Source organism: Hyaena hyaena, unplaced genomic scaffold (assembly GCF_003009895.1).
Source record: "Hyaena hyaena isolate Hyena2069 unplaced genomic scaffold, ASM300989v1 scaffold_1529, whole genome shotgun sequence".
Classification (NCBI taxonomy): domain Eukaryota; kingdom Metazoa; phylum Chordata; class Mammalia; order Carnivora; family Hyaenidae; genus Hyaena; species Hyaena hyaena.
Window position 1 is genome coordinate 149766 of NW_024082166.1, and position 20626 is coordinate 170391.

At 44.7% G+C, this 20626-nt stretch overlaps 1 protein-coding gene across 2 annotated transcripts in view; it reads left to right on the plus strand.

Annotated features, from left to right (window-relative positions):
• The first annotated feature begins 245 nt into the window (after window positions 1–245).
• The window catches only part of CHD1L (chromodomain helicase DNA binding protein 1 like), a 71707-nt gene continuing 51326 nt past the window's right edge, over window positions 246–20626 (plus strand). The window contains exon 1 of one of the 2 annotated variants that reach the window (XM_039224066.1): window positions 246–277. Coding sequence is in view for 1 of the 2 variants with exons in the window: in XM_039224065.1 (XP_039079996.1) it covers window positions 13496–13628 (133 nt within the window). In the remaining variant the exon portion in view is untranslated. Of the gene's footprint in view, window positions 278–13473; window positions 13629–20626 lie in introns of those variants that run through there. The other variant, XM_039224065.1, reaches the window with a different exon arrangement.

The window sequence follows — 20626 nt, forward strand, 5'->3', positions numbered from 1 at the left end:
TGTGCATGGCTTGTCTCTTCCTGAGCACTGTGTATTTGCTGTAACATTTGGTTCACTGGCCAGGAAACTCGACAGCTATGCTGGTCCCTTGAGCCACCATTGTCAGAGGCCAGCAGAGAAGCCACTTTTCCAGGGCCCTGCCATGGAAAGGAAGGCCCAACACCGGTGATTTCACTGCACCTTGACCTTCGCTGGGCCTGGCAATGGTCAGCCCCTGCTGTGCTCGGACGGACTCCAGAGAGAATCAGAAAATTCTGCCACATAGGACTTTGGATCAGTAAGTGTCCCCAGGGACCCAGAACAGAGTTCAGGCCCACCCTAGAGGCAGAGGGGGAGTCTGATCACCTCCCAGGTGACACAGCTGCCACATCGGACAGGGAAGTCCTGGGTGGAAGTCTGCAATCTGTCTGAATGTGTGTGTGAGTGCTGTGCTGTCTTGGCTATGGAGCCTGAGGGGGTCCTATCCTTCAAATTCCGTGATGACCTCATTCAGCTCAAGGCAGAATCCGTCTGCAAAGGCTGTAGAGGCCACATCCAAGTCTGGTTTATAGAGACCTGTCAATGCTAAGAGGCGTCTAAATCCCCCCCCCCCCCCATGAGGAGAGTGCCCCAGGGGACATGGGACCTCTTGCCTCGAGTTTGTCCTGAAACACTGTACATTGGGAGGGATCTATCTAGGGTACCAGGATAAGGGGAAATGCCTCAAAACCAACTGTTTTGGAATGTATGATTAAGAATTTTAAAGAAGGATTTTTAGGTGAGTATGGGGGTCAAATTGACCCCTAGGGAGTTATGCACCCTCTGTGAATTAGAATGGCCCATATTTGGTGCAGGCTGGCCCCCGGAGGGCACCCTAGATGTCCCCATAGCCCCAGCTGTTTATAAAGTAATTAGTGGAGACCCTGGCCACCCAGATCAATGGCTGGAAATAGCCCAAGTCAAGCCTCCTTGGGTCTGGTTCTACATTAATAGTAAGGGACAGTGTAGGATCTGAGTGGCATGGGCCGAGAAGACTTCACAGCAGAAAAAACTGTCCCCATCCTCGAAGAAAATTCAAAAGTCCCTCCATTTCTGTCACCATATGCCCCCAGCACCCCATCAATTGAGGGAGGGGAAGCTTGCCTGCCTGATAATCCACCCCCATCGGTCTCGCCACCACCAGCAGCCAGCCCACCCCAATCAGGGACACCTGAACTGGTAGGAAGACGCCTTAGGTCTGCAGCTCAAGGTCCAAAGCCCCCATTGGCAGTGCAGATGCCACTGTAGGAGACTAGGTGTCCCCAGAGAATATGCCCCAATGGGACCGTACAAAAGGGGGCATCAGTTTTCTACTACCAATCGTTCTCCACTACTAACCTCCTCAACTGGAAACACCACACGCAGCCCTACTCTGCGTAGATTCCATAATCCAGATTCACCGCCCTGCCTGGGTTGATAGTAAGCAGCTTCTGCTTTCCCTTTTCAACACAGAAAAGTGCCGATGTCACCAAAGCCAGAAAATGGCTCCAGACTCAGGTACCAAAATGGGAATCTAGACATTGAGGCTTGGTTATGGGAGGCTATGCCCAAAGAGGAGACCCGCTGGGACCCCAACACAGTGTTGGGAAGGGCCAGATTAGAAAGATACTGACTTGTCTTCCTCCAGGAGGTAAAAGCAGGGGCCAAGGGCCCACCAACATGGCAAAGATATCTGAAGTCCTACAAAGCCAGAAGAGAGTCTGGCTGATTTCCATGAAAGATTATGTGAGACCTTCAGAGTTTACACTTCATTTGACCTGGAAGCCCCCGAAAATCAGCGCATGGTTAATGCTGCCTTTGTGGGACAGGCCCAAAGTGACATTCTACAGAAACTCTAAACATTGAAAGGATTTGCTGGAAAAAATGCCACTGAATTATTGGAAATTGCCAATAAGGTTTTTTTAAAAATATTTTTTATTTATTTCTAGGAGAGAGAGAGAGACAGCGTGAGCAGGGGAGGGTCAGAGAGAGAGGGAGATACAGACTCTGAAATAGGCTCCAGGCTCTGAGCTGGCAGTTAGCACAGAGCCCGACGCGGGGCTCGAACCCACAAACCGCGAGATCATGACCTAAGCGAAAGTCGGACGCTTAACCGACCAAGCCACCCAGGCGCCCCATCATTAAGGTTTTTGTAAACTGGGATTAAGCTTCCAGAAAAAGCAGAGCAAAGAGTGAAACAAAAGGCAGCTTTCCTGGCCGCTGTCTCAGGGGGACCACTCCCTTCGGAAGGGCTCCCACGGAAACCACGAGGGATGCAAGAACAGAAAAGAAGGGCACCACTGGGACGGGATCAATGTGCCTACTGCAAGGAATTTGGACACTGGAAAAATGAATGCCCCGACCGCCAGAAAGGGAAACCAAAAACCTCCACTCCACCCAGCCACTACCAACCAGAGCCACCCAAGGCTGATCTGATCAGACTGGCAAGAGTGAACTCTGATTAGGAAAGACCAGGCTCTATCTAACTAGGCCCCCATGAGCCCATGGTCAAAATGAAGGTGGGGGGCCAGACAATAGACCTCATGGTTGACACTGGGGCCTAAAACTCTGTGGTGACACACAAAGTGGCACCTCTGTCAGGTCGAAAAGTCACCATTTTAGGAGCCACAGGAGCACAAAACCGAAGGCTATTTTGGGATCCCCAACAGTGCCAGCTGAAGGGGTCACCAAGAAGCTTGTGAATTCCTATTATCTCCCTGACTGCTCAGTCTCACTGTTAGGTAGAGACCTCCTAGCCAAGCTGGATGCAGAAATAGCCTTCCCTTTGGATGGACAGACACAATTGTGCCTAAATGAAAAGGCCCAACCCACAATTTTGTTCCGGACCATTCCACAGAAAGGGGAATGGAGATTATATACTTCCCCTCTTGGTGGGTCAACTGTGACTCCCAAGCTAGAAGCTGAATTCCCTTCAGTTTGGGCAGAAGGAAAGCGTCCTGGTCTGTCAACACCTCCCCCCGCCCCCCAATATTAATTGACCTAACACCTGGATCCCAACCTGCCCAAATGCACCAATATTTGGACCCACAGGAGGCACACCTGGGGATTCAGACACACTTGGACAGGCTACTCAGATGGGGACTTCTAAAATGATTCCAGTCCCCATGGAATACTCCCCTGATGCCCTTAAAAAAGCCTGGGACAAATGATTATTGCCCTGTACAGGACCTAGGAACCACTAATGAAGCAGTCATCACGCTGTATTCAGCACTGTCTAACCCACACACTCTACTAGGAGTCACACCCTTGGCCTAGATTTAAAAGATGCCTTCAGGGGCGCCCGGGTAGCGTAGTTGGTTAAGCGTCCGACTTTCGCTCGGGTCATGATCTCGCGGTTCGTGGGTTCGAGCCCCGCGTCGGGCTCTGTGCTGACTGCCAGCTCGGAGCCTGGAGCCTGTTTCAGTCTGTGACTCCCTCTCTCTCTGACCCTCCCCTGCTCACGCTGTCTCTCTCTCTCCTAGAAATAAATAAATAAATAAAATAAAATAAAATAAAAGATGCCTTCTTCTGTCCACAGCTAGAGCCTAAAAGCCAACCCCTATTTGCTTTTGAATGGGAAAACCCTAACCCAGGGGCCAAGGTACAGTCGAGGATTCAAAGATTCAATAGCCTTATTCAGTGGGTTACTGGCATCTGACTTAGCCAGGTTTCCAGGACAGGGCTTGGATGCGTCCTCCTCCAATATATGGACCATTTTCTCCTAGCCAGTCCCACAAGGACCTCGTGCTAGGAGGGAACCACGGCCCTACTCAGGCTACTAGCAGAGGCAGAATACCAGATGTCAAAGAAAAAGGCACAGATTTGCCAACAGGAAGTTAAAAATTTGGGCTTCCAAATTACCCAAGGCAAATGGATTTTGGGAGACCAAAGGAAACAGGCAATCTGTGCCATTCTGGTTTCCACTACCCGCCAGCAGATCCGAGAGTTCCTGGCAGGAGCAGGATTCTGTCGGGTACAGATTCCAGGGTTCTCGGACTTGGCCAGGCCTCTGTATGAGGCACTAAAGGGGGAAGAGAGAGCATCCCTTTTCTGGGGCTCTAATCAAGAAAAGGCGTTCAAAACTATAAAAACAAAACTCACGGCAGCACCAGTCTCGGGACTCACACATGTATCACGAGATTTCAACCTGTTCATACATTGGAAGAATGGGGTGGCCCCGGGGGTTCTCACCCAGGAATTTGGACCTTGGCAAAAGCCAGTGGCATACCTTTCAAAGCAGACTGACTCAGTTGCAGCAGGAAGGCCATCCTGTCTGAGGCCACTAGCAGCCACCACATTTTTAATCAGGGAAGCAGACAAACTCTCATTGGGGCAAAACCTAAATGTTAAGGTTTCCCATTCTGTTATTTGATGGATGCCAGAGGGCAACACTGGCTAAGGCATGCTCGGATGACACAATATCAGGGACTGCTATGTGAGAACCCGTGAATAAGACTGGAAGCTGTAAAAACTCTAAACCCTGCCACTTTCTTGCCCGCAGGGTCGGGGCCCCCAGAGCACGATTGTCCAGAGGTACTTGATGAAGTCTATTCTAGCCAACCCAACCTATCAGATAGGCCCTTACAGAATCCTGACCTCCTCCTGTATACCAATGGCAGCAGTTTCATGAACAAAGGTAAAAGATACACTGGTTATGCAGTAATCTTTGATTTTGAAGTCACAGAAGCAAAAACCCTTCCACAAGGATGGTCAGCCCCAAGAGCAGAACTGTGGACCCTAATGAGAGCACTAGAACTCAGTAAAGACAAACGGGCCAACATAGACACTGACTCACACTATGCCTTTGCCACTTTACATGCACGTGGGGCTGTATACAAGGAGAGAGGACTTTTGACCGCAGGAGGAAAAGAAATAAAAAATATGGGGAGAAATCCTAAAACTATTAAGGGCAATCTGGGAACCGAGGGAGGTAGCAGTCATCCATGGCAAGGGACACCAAAGAGGAAAGCACTCAGTGTCAGAAGCCATTGCTATGTAATTGTTCGACTCCCCTCCCTCTGTGCCTCCTTCTCTCAACGCTGCCTCTGTACTCAAAATAATGCCAAACAAGGTCCCACTGGGCCCATGGGAACCCAGCACTGTGGTCAGACACCCTTCAAAGATTTAGTAGACTTTACCGAAATAAGACCCAGTAAAGAATACAAATATCTTTTGTATTCACCTGCACGTTTTCGGGCTGGTTTGAAGCCTATCACACACATACCGAAAAGGCAAGAGAAGTAACCAAGGCCTTGCTAAGGGATATCATTCCCAGACATGGAATGCCATTAACCATACATCTGGACAATGGCCCAGCTTTTGTGGCCGAGATGGTGCAGCAAGTAGCCAAAGCTCTAGATATCCAGTGGAACTTACATGCAGCCTACTGGCCCCAGAGTTCAGGGAAAGTGGAACGTATGAACCGGACCATTAAATCAGCCATGGCAAAACCATGTCAGGAAACTAACTTGCCCTGGCCAGATATACCACCCCTAGCTCCTCTCAGAATATGCTATACTCCACTGGCAAAAATTGGATCTACCCTGTTCGAGATCCTATATGGAAGGCCCCCTCCACTAGTCAATTTCAAGGGGGACCTGATAGAGCTAGGGAATAGAGAAATACAAAAACAAGGACTAGGGGAAACTGTCTTTGAGCTACATAGATGGGTGGCAGACAGGATACCTGGTTCCCTAGTAAAAACTATACACCCCCACAAACCTGGGGGTCAGGTTTGGATAAAAGATTGAGAAAAGGAACCACTTAAACCTACCTGGAAGGGACCTTATTTAGTTGTGCTAACCACACCCACAGCTCTCAAGGTTGCAGGACCCACCATTCTCAGGTAAAAGCAGCCTACCTATCACCTGACAACCACTTGAAATGGAAAGTAACTGCTAACCAGAATAATCCTCTACAGATCACCCTTAAGAAGATAGCAGACGATAAGCAGCCTGCAGCCAACACCTGAGAAACTCTCTGTAACCAGAAGGTTGAGGAAAATCACCAAGCAACTTAAATGAACTATAACACATTGTTCTCCCTAAGATTTCATTGTCATCCATATTTGTTGCTATACTCTTTGCTGTAGGGCTGGACCTGCTCACTGCCAAAAGGGGAGGACTATGTCTCTTCCTAAATGAAGAGTGTGGCTTCTGTGTCAACCACTCAGGGATAGTCTGAGTTATGGTCCAGCAGTTAAGGGAGCAAATGAACAAAGACAGGAACTAGCAGACTCATGGAACTCTTGGAGCAACATATAGAATTGGGCATCCTGGCTCCTCCCTTTACTGGTTCTCTCCTGATGCTTTTCACAGCCCTCCTGGTCAGTCCCTGTATCCTTAATATGCTAACTAGGTTTGTTTCCTCTCGTCTAGAAGCTATAAAATTCCAGATGATGCTCCAGTGGGACGATTCTAGCTGTGGCTACTCTCCTTTGGATGACAAAGACCCCTAGCTGCCTCCCCCCTCCCTTCGATGTCCTTGTCCAGTGGGGGGAAGCCAGAACAGTCTTTGCCCCTCCTCCCATGGCAGCAAAGGGTTCCCTGGCCCCCACAGACTGATTTTCTCCAAGTCTGCTACAGCAGCTTGAGAATCAAGAGGGGGGAATGAGAAGGAAAGCTCGTAAAAACAAAAGGGGCCAGCCAGATGCTGGCTTGCGTGTTTTTGGCTTCTGTAATCTTGTTTGTCTCCTGTGTCCACCAACTGCCCAGAAAGCACCACTGATAAGGGCCCCCTCCCCCTTTTTCTATTGTCTCTCAGCTCCCTACCATCCCACGCATAAAAGGAGGCCAATGCCAAGGTTTGGGGCTCAGCTTTTGGAGGTGACGCTGCTGGGCCACCACCCGTGCGGGCAATGAACAGTCTTCTCTGATTCCCCGAGTGCACCATGGCTTGTCTCTTTCTATGTGCTGAGCATTTACTGTAACAAGGGCATAAGATAGCTTTGGCCTCTCATCAACCAGAGCAGGAGAGAATTCTTAGGACTGTAGCCTCTGGTGGCAAGATCACACTGTTGAAAGATATTTTAATTGTAGACCGAGTCATGAGAAACATTTTGGCCTCACAGTTATTATGGAGACTTCCTTTTCCTTCTGTGGAAATATGTCACAAAAATTAAATTCCAGAGTTGGCAAACTCAGAAGCTTTCTGTGATTAGCTGTGTGGACTGCAGAATTATACTAATGGGTGAGGAACAATGTGTGAAACTTCACATTAATTAAAAATTTTTTTCTTAATGTTTTATTTATTTTTGAGAGAGAGAGCTAGAGACAGCATGAGCAGGGAAAGATCAGAGAGAGAGGGACACACAGAATCCTGAAGCAGGCTCCAGGCTCTGAGCTGTAAGCACAGAGCCCAACGCCAGGCTCAAACCCATGAACCGTGAGATCATGACCGGAGCCGAATGCTTAACCAACTGAGCCACCCAGGCGCCCCGATTAGTCTTTTTTTTTTTTTTTTTAATGCTTATTTATTTTTGAGAGAGACAGAGACAGAGACAGAGTATGAGCAGGGCAAGGGCAGAAAGACAGAGAGAAAGAAAGTGAGAGGGACAGAATCTGAAGCAGGCTCCAGGCTCTGAGCTGTCAGCATAGAACCCAACGTGAGGCTTGAACTCACAGACCGTGAGATCATGACCTGAGCTGAAGTTGGATGCTCAACTGACTGAGCCACTCAGGTGCCCCAGACATGATTAAATTTGTAAAACAATTTTGGTAAATTATTTATTTACTTATTAATTTTATTTTAGAGAAAGAGAGAGAGAGCATGAATGAGCGGGGGAGTGGGCAGAGGGAGAATGATCCCGTGACTCTGGGTTCAGGAGGGACACTCAGTCAACTGAGCCACCCATCTGTCCTGCATGTGATCACTTTCATGGCAAGGCTTAGCAGTCAAAAGGTGTTCAAATAAAAAGGGGAAAAAGAACCCTACAGCCCTGGAAACCTGCCGGAGGCCAGCTCCAGCAGGCCCAGGGGTCCCTGAAGGATGGACAGTGTTGGCAAGGGAGAGAGTGAGAGAGCCCCGAGATTCTTTCTGATCACCAGGCAGGCATCTCTGTCCTGTCGGTTTTGGTGTCTTTATTTATAGGTCAAATGTTAACATGGCATCAGAAAATGGAATTTTTACAGATAGTTCTCTGTGATAAGATGTTTTTACAAATGTACAGAAGTAGGTTTTAACAGAAGTCTTCTTGCAGAACTGCCCCAATTATAGTGAGGTTGAGTAACTAAGAAAATAACAGGGTGTTCACATTTTAGTAACACTAAAATTAAGTCATAGGTTTGTAGATACTCTTATGCATCCTCATCACAGCTGCCAGGGTAAGGGAAGGTGTTTGTGAAATGTAGGCCTTAGGGAAGGGGCTGCTATACACCATCAGTTAGCAAAGGTGTATGTACTAACTTGTCTTCAAGTGCTCTTATTTGTTTCTTCTAAGTTAGGCTCTTTGTCTCCGGGAAAGACTTGATTTTCCAGTTATATGCTTTATTGCACCAGAGAGCCAACCATACCTTTAAAGAGTTTAGCTTATTTCCAATACACAGAATAGCCTCTTTGAGTGCATTTACCTTTGTGTCTACTTTTATGATTTCTTGAATAGTTAGGGCATGAGAGACATTTTTGGTTAGCTGATTTACGTGTTGAGCTGTATGAACATCTTGGACTAAGACAACGGTAGAAACAGGATTATACATGTAAAGGTTAGTCTTTTATGAGTAAGGGTCATTAGCCTGTGCATAGTTCAAGGGAAAGTATGGAGGGAAACAGGACCTGCTGGAGACACGATGTCTGTTCCCATAATCAAAACAATAAGTTCCCACAACAAGTTCCTTCACAAGGTGCAATCATCATACCAGGGGGGGAATAAGGGGACAAGCCACTCCAGATACTGATCAGCAAGGTACCTTAGGGGTCAGTGCTCAAGCAGAAACACCTGAGTGGGGGGGGGTGGCTATCGGTCATCATCTGACTGGCAAGAGACCGTGAGAACTTGTTTTAACCTCACCAGGAGTTTTCTCAACTAGTGGGCTCAGAATGGCTCCCAACAGAAACCAAAATACCTGTGGGCAGATTGTGAGCTGGGGCCAGTTTACAATCTCTGTACTTTGTCCTCAAAGATTTCTTTGACAATATTTCAGTGCTTTGCCCTTACCTTTGGGATTAAAGAGGAGTGGCAGTTTTCTAAAGTGGCTGGACTAGACTCTTATAAACCAGATTTACTTAGTTGATAAATGTGTATGCTCTAAAGTACCTGAATTTCTGGGTTTTAAATTTATTATATGTTATTTGATGCAAAGAATGTCTAATAATGTCAGGAGTCTCCTTTGTTGGGAGAAAGAAAACTCTTCTCTTTCATTCCAGTAGAATGATCTTTCCACTTGAAGGTCATGGCCTAAGCCTAACCTGAACCCAAAGATCCATGTCCACGTACTCAGGAAGAGGTCTGTATGAATTTTCATCCCTGCCGCAGCTTCCATTCAGGCTCTATAACTGGTTAACTGCACGCTGCCAGCTGGTGTCCCGCTGTTACACAACAGGCACATAACGAACAACAACTTGTTTGCTAACCTGTGCTTGATCCCATTTGTTTTTGTAGAGTGGGAAGATGGGGAGACCTATCACATGATCTGGTTACCATTAATTGTACTGGGTTGGTATTGCCAGAGGATTTACATCTCTGTGGAAAAAGAAACAAAGAATTAATGAAACAGTCATTATGTAACCTGAGCAATGAAGACTAAAGGAACGGAGTTAGAGTTTATTCAAGCAGTTAGCATTGACTTACTCAAAGACATTGGACAAGTTGCCCAAACTTTCTGTGCCTTAGTTTGCCCATTTGGGAAATAATGTCTTCTCTGTGCTTCATGGGTCTCAAACTTCAGAACTGTTCTATAGGCACCTTATTTAAACGTTCAGCAATGCTTCTTGAGTGCATATATGTGCCAGGCACTGTTCTAGGGACAGAGTCAACATATCCTTTCTTTCTAGGGAGAGAAACAGAGAATGCATGTGAGTAAGCGGGGGAGGGGCAGGGGGAGAAGGACAAAGAGACTCTTAAGCAGGCTCCAAGTCCAGCAGGGAGCCCGACATGGGGTTGCATCTCACAACTGTTAAATCACCACCTGAACTGAAATCAAGTCAGACACTTAGCCAACTGAGCTACCCAGGCATTCTCAAATTCAACATATCCCAAAAGTGAAATCCTTATCTTCCTTTCCTCAAATCAGCTGTTATTTCCTGTATTCTCTGTCTCAGTTCTGGCATCAACATCCACCCAGTCTTCCAAGGCAGAAACCCCTGGAGTCAATGTCAACACTTCTTTCTTCCTCAGCCCTATATCCAGTCAATGACCAAGTCCCCTCAAGAATACCCTCATCAATCTAAAGAATCTATTATTCCTTTGCTAATCCTGCCTCAGTGCCTCTTCCCTGTGGTTTCTGCCTTAAACACTCTTCTTCCTGACTTCATACAGCCGGATTCTCATCATTGGATCTTAGCTCAAATGCTATCTGCTTGGTGACATGCACTTTAATCCACCCTATTCCGAGCTGCTTCTCAGCCCTACTCCTAATATCATTACCCTGTTTTGCTATCTTGTTAGCACCAATACTACCTGATACCTCGTACGATCCCACTTTTTGTCTTTCTCCCTCACTAGAATCTAGGCTCCATACGTGCAGACTTTTTCTGCCTTGTTCACCCCTGTTCTAGACACTGCAGATATGGCCCATGTAATCATTGTCTACTCTCATCTAGGAAACATCCAACCCTTGTAAAATCCAGTTTTCTAACTATGCCCCACTTGCACTCAACACACACCATGTTGGCTGGTCTCAGGACCATAAGCCTTGCTGCTGCTTGGCAATGCTACCATATTTCTCGAGTCAATTCACTATCCCACTTCCCAGACAACTATTTCACACATTTTCCTCTTGAAACCTCTCAAATCTCCTTCTGCTTCTTCAAGGTTGTCTGATGACCTTGTTTCTCATTGCACTTAAGCAACAGAAACAGTCAAAAGAGATCTTGCGCATCCTTTCACTACCAGATCTGTGTACTGTGCCTTTGCGTGTTCCGGTGCATGAACTGTCTGTGCTCTCATCCAGGTCAACCCCTCTACTGGGAACTGGCTCCCTCTACTGGGCACTGGCTCCCTCCACTGTGCACTGGCTTCCTCCACTGGGCACTGACCCCCTCCACTGTGCACTGGCCCCCTCCACTGGGCACTGACTCCCACCTCCTCTCACTCCAGGACATCACTCCTGTAAATCAGTTTTTCTCTCTACTGGATCATTCCCATCAGTATTCAACATGCTCTAATAGCAGCCATCCGAAAACAAAACAACCCTCCTCTGGGCCCCATATCTCCTTTCAGTTACTGCTCCCATTTTTCTGCTTCCTCTTACAGCAAAACCCTTTGAAAGAGAAGTGTGACTTCTGTCTCCATTTTCTTTCCTCCTCTTCTCTTTTTGAAACCCACTCCAATCAGGCTTTTGACTTTGCAATATATAGAAATCATTCTTGGCAGGGTGCCTGGGTGGCTCAGTCAGTCAGTTGGGTGTCTGACTTTGGTTCAGGTCATGATCTCTCGGTTCCTGAGTTTGAGACCCGTGTTGGGCTCTGCACTGACAATGAGGAGCCTACTTGGGATTTTTCTCTCTCTCCCTCTCTCTGCCCCTTCTGTATCCTCTCTCTCAAAATTAAAAAAAAAAAAGAAAAATAAACTTAAAAAAAAAGAAATCATTCTTGGCAAGGTCATCAATGACCACCATATCGCCCAATCTAGTATTTCTTTATCCTATCTTTAGCTCATCTCTCAGTTGCATTTGACACAGATAATCACTCCCCTTTTCTTGAAATTTCTCTTTATTTGACTTCAGGGACACCATGCTCTTCGTCCTCCCACTATCTCACAAGCTGCTGCTTCTAGGCTCTTCCTGTTGTTTCCTGATCTTCATCTCCACTCATCAATGCTAGTTGTCCAAGGCTAAATTTCTTTTATAATTCCAGTCATCCCCTAGGAGTTCCCAACTAGTACCAAGGTTTAAGGTCCTTGTGAAAACGATGACTTCCATATTAATACATTCAGCTCCATCCTCTCCTGCGAAGTCCTGACTAATCTACCTGATTATTCAAAATCTCCACTTGGCTATATCTAAGAAAGGTTCCATGCTACTGTGTCCAAAAATGAATTCTTTTTTTAAATTGAAGTATAGCTGATGTTAAAAATGAATTCTTATTGTTGCTTGAACCTCCTCATTCTCCGTCTTACCCCTTCCATAAATGGAGACTCCTTTCTACCATTCGCTCAGGCTAAATTCCTGAAACCATCCTTTATTCTTGGACTTTTCTCAGATGCTCAATCTGTCTGTGTACCTTATAGACTCTACCTTTTCAATTTTTCTAGTATCTGACCACTACTCACCCCTCCATTGCCACCGAACTGGTCCAGCAGCGAGGGAGTGGATCTTTAATCTGAATTTACAGGAGAGAGAAGCACCCAGGTTAACCTAAACGGGACTAGTATCCTGATGACATTACCCAGAGAATAATGTGGTAATGTCACATTATTACCACATCTGAATAAGATTTCAGATGTCCTCATCTAAAGTGGGATCAATTCTAGTACCTATTTATAGGGTTACTGCAAGGGTTAAATGAGAAACTAAATACTTGTAAAACCTTTAGGGTAGGACCTCTAACTGCATCATTAACTGCAGTTATTTGGTTATAATTTTGTATTGGTGGTACTCTTCAAATTATAAATTACTACATCACAGATCCACTCAAAACTGGTGTTGTCATGGTGACCCCTAATCTAGCACGTTGCTTCAATCTGCTCCCCATAATTCATTTGAGAAATCCGTCGTGGTAATGACAATGTTTATGATTTTAATTTCCTACCACTCAGAGTTTCCTAACTTTGGTCGACAGCCAACAGCAAAGATTAAGAGGATTTCGGGGCTCAAACTAATTTATCCCTGGTGCAAACTGAAATGAGTACGTTATCCTTTACAGTCTCGCTGTGAGTCGCTGGAGGGCAGGGACCATGTGGTACCGAATTCTATAATCCCACAGCCCACCAGACTTAGGTATGTACCTGGCGCACAGTCAATGTTGGTAATAAAACAATGGCGAGCACTGTCTGACCTCCCACCAGCCGAGAGCATGCAGAGCGCAACCGGAAGAACACGAACTGAGCCTGAAGGTTTACTCCGAGCACGGCTCTTGGCCACAACTCCGCGCAGGACGCGTCCTCTAGCGGCCGCTGCGCGCGCGGATCTGGCGCGGCGCGTCGGGAAGGAAGCGCGCGCGCGCCGCGGGCGGAGCCTCTCTGGGCGGGATGGAGCGCGCGCTGCGGGGCGGAGCCTCTCTGGGTTGGGTGGAGCGCGCGCCGCGGGGCGGAGCCTTTCTGGGCTGGACTGAGCGCGCGCGCCGCCGGGCGGAGCCCTCTAGGCTGGAGGGAGCATGCGGACACGGGGCGGAGCCTGTCTGCTGGATGGAGCGTGAGAGTACCGGGACGTGTGGTGGCCGCGTGCCCGCCTTCTTAGTGGCCCTTCAGACCCGGAGCCGAGCCGTGGCGGCGCGGGCTCGGGTGCAAGAGCAGGACCTAAGGCAGTGGGGCCTGACAGGTCAGTGGCGCCGGGCCAACTTCCGCCGGGGCCTGCCAGCTCGTTGGGACTCGCCTCTGCCGCGCCGGGGACTCCGCTCGCGGAGCGCACCTGCGGCCCCGCGGGTGGGCAGCCCTGTGGGTCTTTACCTGCCGACTCCCAAGGCCTTCCCTTCCTGCCCCTTCCTGAGGTGGGGCTGGGCACAGAGGAGTCCGGCCTGGGGCCAGGCGGCCGTGGCCTCCGCGTGCGCAGCGCAGGGGCGGCAGGCTCGCGATGAATAGGATTCCGGGCGGGGAGGTGAGGCCTGACCGCCGCCCCGGCGCACTGGTCCCCGGGTGGGGGAGGAATTCGGTGAGACTCCTGTCCCGAAGCTAAGACCTTTTTTTCTGAAGAAGCCGAGGCCGTCCTGGCGCACCAAGAATGTGGGATTAAAGTTTCTGTTCTTGTGAGTTTGGGGGTCTGTCCTGGGGGATTATTTCATTAGTTGCTCCTGTAAAAACTTCCAGAATTCGTTTCCTTGCTGCAGTTTTTTCGTCGTTAACCGTGCGGGTGCACGGTTTGATAGTTTCCCATTGGCTAATTTTCCCCTAATGCTCTGTTTTAAAATACGCAGCTAAGCTGCAATAAATGTATTTTAGTTATACTAATCCTTCCCTAGAATCTTTGAAGCTCAAAACTTGTCTACAGACAGGGTGACATCATCTCTTGTGGGTGGAAAGACCCCTATTTTCTTATTTTCCAGCCTGGCCCCGCTTGACTCGCCTCCTAACCGCTCCAGTCCTCATTTGTAAAATTGTAAAAGGGGGAACACAGCGCCTGGTCTTTAACTGTATTATAGAAACTTGGATCAATAATAACAGTGGTGTTAGTCCTTAAATCATTTATTGAGTGCTCCTGAGAGCCGCATACTGTGAAGTGTCAGGTATAGAGATGAGCAGAACAAATCCACGGGCCCTCCCCTTCTAGAGTTTCTACACTGGAGACTGTGAGTGCTTCCAAAAGTACAAAAGAGTATGCATTGAACAACAGAGTATGAATTATCTACTAAATTCCAAGGAAGTGTGAGGCTTTGTTCGTTCTCCAAATGACGCAGAAGGTGGCAGTTCTAGGTGAGCTTAGAAGAGAGATGGATAAAGATGAATGAGCGGGATACAGACAGGAAGGCGAAAGACCTTTCCTTTCCTGAGTCTCTGAGGCTGTAAGATCGTGTATCTCTGTGTCTATAAGGAGTATGTATGCAACCTAAGTAGAAATTTATGGACTAGTGTTAATATGGGTATTCTGACTACAATTATATGTTTGTGTATGTCTTTTTTCTTGCATGTTTTTTTTAGGTATGATGCTTTGAGAACGTGTGTGGGAGAAGGCTGGATTAAGTGTGCACATTGATACTGGAGAAATGTCTACATGGATGTGAGCTGTTTTAGTAGAAAAGATAAGATAGGAGGTCATACCTCTGCTTTGATGAGTTAGTGAATGAAGAAGGAAATAGACAGGTGGAAACTTACTGATGGGAATGGATACATTGGTGATGGAGGGAAAGAAAATGATAGAAAACAGGTATAGTCACAAGAATAACCATTATATATTTTAACTTGAAATTCCTATTTCTTTTTTTAAGTGTTGGGTGTTTTTTTTTTTAAGTTTATTTATTTATTTTGAGAGAGAGCAGACATGAGCAGGGGCTGGACAGAGAGGACAGAGAATCCCACACAGGCTGTGCGGTGTCACCACAGGGCCATGATCCCACCAACCGTCGGATCCCATGAGATCCTGTCAGATCCCGCGAGATCATGACCTGAGCCGAGATCAAGAGTTGGACGCCTAACCCACTGAGCCACCCAGGCGCCCCTTGAAACTCCGATTTCTGTTAACTAGAATTTATGCTCTGCAAAATGATTTTTTGTGAGTTAGTTATAAATCCTTACTGATTTTTTCTTTTGATTACTGAAGTAGTACATATTCTCTGTAAAACATTTAGAGTAATACTCTTTGCATAAAGAAAAAATCAATTGCAGTAGTCTCATTACTGTTGATATGTTACCGACCTTCCTGCCAGTCCCTTGATCTGTGTGTGTACATATTTTTTTTCTTCCTTTCTGGGGCAGCGTATGGAGCAAGGGAGAGGAGCAAAACTGGGGTTTCATGTGCATGCTTTTTGGAAACAACTTTTTCTTTTATTATCGTTTAGTCTCTTTTGTCATTTAGTCTTCCTCAGTATATTTAGTGGGTACAGATCTTCCAATGAATGGATGTGCCATAGTTTAGCCAGATAATAGATAAGAATTTAGATTCTTACTTTTTTTTGCTGTTAGAAATACTAATAAATGTCTTTGTAACCAAATATTTATTATGCTCAAATATTTCTAATTCTTCTAAGGCAGCATTTCTAGGTGAAAGAGTATGCAAAATGTTTGCTCATTTTCCCACATTCTTATTTACCAACACTGGTATTCCGATTTGAGATGTTAAAAATGGTGTTTTGTTGCTTAATGTTTGTATCCTAATTTTGATGGATACTTGGATATTTGTCTTCTTTTTATTCCTTGTCAGTTTATGCTCCTTGCCTATTTTTTAACTGTTTGTCTTTTGCTTTGTTGGATCTTTCTTGCATTAATATTAAATATTTGTCACGTGTGTTAGGAATATGTTTGCTGGCTTGTTATTTGTCTTTTGATTTTGAATGTGTGTGTGTGTGTGTGTGTGTGTGTATTTCAGTGGTGAAATTTAAAACTTCTTTGTAGTCATATCTTTTGGCCTGTTTCCAAATGATTTTTTGCTTTTAGTATTCTGCTTAGACGGGGCTTTACCACTCTGAGTTTATTGTTGTCTTAATATTTTTCTTCTAGTACAGTTATGATTTCTTTATATTTAAATTTTTATTTCCCCAGAAATTTATTAGGAGGCAACTTGACTATTTTTTTTCTCTTTAAAATACGTAATGGGGGCTCCTGGGTGGTCTTAGTCAGTTGAACCTCTGACTTCGGCTCAGGACACGATCTCACGGTTCGTGAGTTTGAGCCCTGCATCGGGCTCTGTGCTGACAGTTTGGAGCCTGGAGCCTGCTTCATATTCTGTGTTTCTCTCTCTCTCTGCCCTTTCCCTGTTTGCGCTCTGTCTCTCTCTCTCTCTCTCAAAAAATAAATAAATGTTTTTAAAAAATAAAATAAAATACATAATGAATTACCCCACTTTTTGAAAACTGATGAAACAAATATTTTATTCTGCAGTATTCTTCCCAGTGATTGAAGAATTTTTAGTTGCTCTTCCCCTCCCGAATAGTGTGATAGATAAATCCCATACATTTCAGTGAACTTCAAAAACCCAACATACATTTGACCATAAAGGAATGTTAGTACAACTTTGTTTTTGGAATATGCAGACCTATTCTTGCTTTTTTGCCTACTTTTCCACTACAGGTGTACCTGAGGTTCATTTGGTTCCAGACTACTGCAATACAGTGAATAGTACAATAAAACCAGTCAAGTGAATTTTTTGTTGTTGTTGTTTCGTAGTGCATATAAATGTTATGTTTATACTACACTGTGGTCTATTAAGTGTATAATAGCATGAAAAAAAAACCCCAATGTAGATATCTTAATTAAAAAATACTTTATTGCTGAAAAATGCTAACCATCATCTGAGCTTTCAAGTGAGTTGTAATCACTGATCACAGATTACCATAAGCAATATAATAATGAGAAAGTTTGAAATATTGTAGAATTACCGAAATGTGATGCAGAGACACAAAGTGAGCAAATGCTGTTGGAAAAAATGTCTCTATTAGAGACTTGCTTGACTCAGCGTTCCCACAGACCTTTAATTTGTAACAAACAAACAAACCCAACTATAGCATCAGTGAAGGGCAGTAAAGTGAAGCACAAGAAAACAAGGTACGCCTGTACCCCTCATCCTCCTGAGAGGTGGACAAGAGAATTCAAACAACTCTGTGACGCATATAGCGGATGGGCACCCTCTCACATTGATGTCTTCAACCCCAAAGCCTGCCTTACCACATCCTGGAGGCTATAAAGTGAAAGACTACATTTCCCACACTCCCTTGTAGTTCTGTTGTGCCTGATGACTGTGGAGAGATTTGGAAGGGGGATATGAGGGAGAAGCCACAGTCTGGGAGGGACTCAGGTTTTCTGCATTTCTCTTGGAGCCTAGTCCTAACTTCAGAATGGACTGTGGCCGAGGTGGGTAGGGTCCCGGAGCTGACAGTTGGAGTAATGGTTTTGTGAGATAATGGAAAATACGTTTTGGTCTCTGCTCCCTGGTTCCCAGAACAGGGCTCCTGAAACTCCTGGGTGACAGGAGTATCTTTTTTTCTAATGAGGTGACTCTGTGTGGGTTCCCGGATGGCTCTTGGGTGGGGGCTGGTCACAAGAAAGGCCAAGCCATAATTAGAAGCTTGGAATTTTCAGCTCCATCCCCCACTCTCTTGAGAAGGGAAAGGGGCTAAAAATGAGGTTAATGATTGATGAGGCCTACATGATGAAGCTTCCCTTAAAAATCCCAAAAGTACAGGGCTGGGAGAGGATAAAATAGGATTGTTTTCTTAATTTCTCTGATAGTTTGTTATGTGTATAAAAATGCAACAGATTTCTGTGTATTGATTTTGTATCCTGCAATTTTACTGAATTAATTTATTCTAATAGGGTTTTGGTGGCATCTTTAGGGTTTTCTGACTATAATATGTTATCTGCAAATAGTGACAGTTTTACTTCTTCCTTTCTGATTTGGATGCCTTTTTTTCCTTGCCTGGTTACTGTGGCTGGGGCCTCCACTACTGTCTTGAATAAAAGTGACAAGAGTAGGCATCTTTGTCTTGTTCTTGATCTTAGAGGAAAAGCTTTCAGCTTTTCACCACTGAGTATGATGTTTGCTGTGGGCTTGTCATAGGTGGCCTTTCTTATGTTGAAGTATATCCCCTCTGTACCCACTTTGTGCAGATTTTTTTAATCATAATTGGGTGTTGATTTTTTTTGTCAGATACTTTTTCTGCTTCTATGAGATGATCATATGATTTTTTCATCCTTCATTTTCTTAATGTGGTTTTCTTAATTGATTCATTTGTGGGTGTTTATCCTTTTATCCCTGGAATAAATCTCACCTGATCATAGTGTATGATCCTCTTAATATATTGTTGAATTCAGTTTTCAGTAATTTGTTGAGGTTTTTGCAGCTATTGTTCTTAAGGCACATTAACCTATAATTTTCTTGTGGTGTTCTTGTCTGGTTTTGGTATCAGGTTAATATTGAACTGGTAAAAACAGTTTGGGGGTGTTACCCCCTTTTCTTTTTTTTGGAGACTTTGAAAAAAGTTGTTATTCTTCTTTGAATGTTTAGTAAAATTTACCAGTGAAGCCATTTGATCCTAGACTTTTTTTTTGGTCGAGGGAGGTTTTTGATTACTGATTCAATCTCCTTATTAGTAATTACTTACTAGTCTGTTCAGATTTTCTGTTTCCTCATGATTCAGTCTTGGAGGGTCGTATGTTTCTAAATATGTATTGATTTCCTTTAGTTTGTCCCGTTTATTGGTATGTAATTGTTCACAGTAGTCTATTAGCTTATTTGTATTTCTTTGGTGTCAGTTGTAATGTCCTCTCTTTCATTTCTGGTTGTATTTACTTGAATCCCTTTTTTCCTTGATGGGTCTAGCTAAAGGGTTGCCAATACTGTTTATCTCTTCAGAGAACCAACTCTTAGTTTCATTGATCTTTTCTATTGTCTTTTTATTGTCTGTATTGCATTTCTTTCTGCTCTAATCTTTGTCATTTCCTTCCTTCTACTAACTTGGGCTTCATTTGTTCCTCTTTTTCTTGCTCCTTGAGGTAAGATGTTAGGTTATGCAAGATTTTTCTTGTTTCTTGAGTTAGGCATCTATCTCTATGAACTTTACTCTTAGAACTGCTTTTGCTGCATCTCAGAAGTTTTCATATGTTGGGGGCGTCTGGGTGACTCAGTCGGTAGGGCGTCTGACTTCAGCTCTGGTCATGATCTCATGGTTTCTGGGTTCGAGCCCCATGTTGGTCTCTGTGCTGACAGCTAGCTCAGTGCCTGGAGCCTGTTTCAGATTCTGTATCTCCCTCTCTCTCTGACCCTGCCCTGCTCACGCTGTCTCTCCCTCTCTCTCAGAAAAAGTTTTAAAAAATTAAAAAAAAAAGTTTTCATGTGTTGTATTTACATTTTCATTTGTCTGAAGGTGGTTTTTTCATTTTGCTTTTGATTTTTTTTATTGACTTTTTATTCAGTAGCATGTTGCTTAATCACATTTGTGAATTTTCCAATTTCCTTCTTATAATCGATTTTTAGTTTCACACCATTGTCATCAGAAAATATGCTTGATATGATTTCAACCTAAATTTGAGACTTGTTTTGTGGCCTTACATGATTTATCCTGGAGAATGTTCCATGTGCACTTGAGAAGTTACTTTTGGATGGAATGTTCTATATACATCTGTTAAGTCCATCTGATCTAATGTGCCATTTAAAGCTGATGTTTTCTTACCAATTGATGTAACCATTGATGACCTAACCATTGATATAAATGGGGGTATTAGAATCTCTTACTGTTACTGTATTACTGTCTCTTACTGTTATTGTATTTCTTACCTCTATTACAGTCTCCTTGTAGGCCTGTTAACATTTGCTTTGTATATTTAGGTACTCCTGTTTGGGTACATAAATGTTTACAAATGGCATATTCTCTTGTTGGATTGACCGCCTTTATCATTAGGTAATACCCTTCTCTACCTCTTATTACAGATTTTGTTTCAAAGTCGATTTTTTTCTGATGTAATTATAGCTACCCTAAATTTCTTTTGGTTTCCATTTGCATGGAATATCTTTTTCCATCTCTTTACTTTCAGTTTGTTTATATCCTTAGGTCTGATGTGAGTCTCTTGTAGGCAGGATATAGATTGGTCTTGTTTTTTTTTTTTTTTTTTTTACCCATTTAGCCACTCTGTGTCTTTTGACTAGAGAATTTAGTCTTTTAACATCTGAAGTGA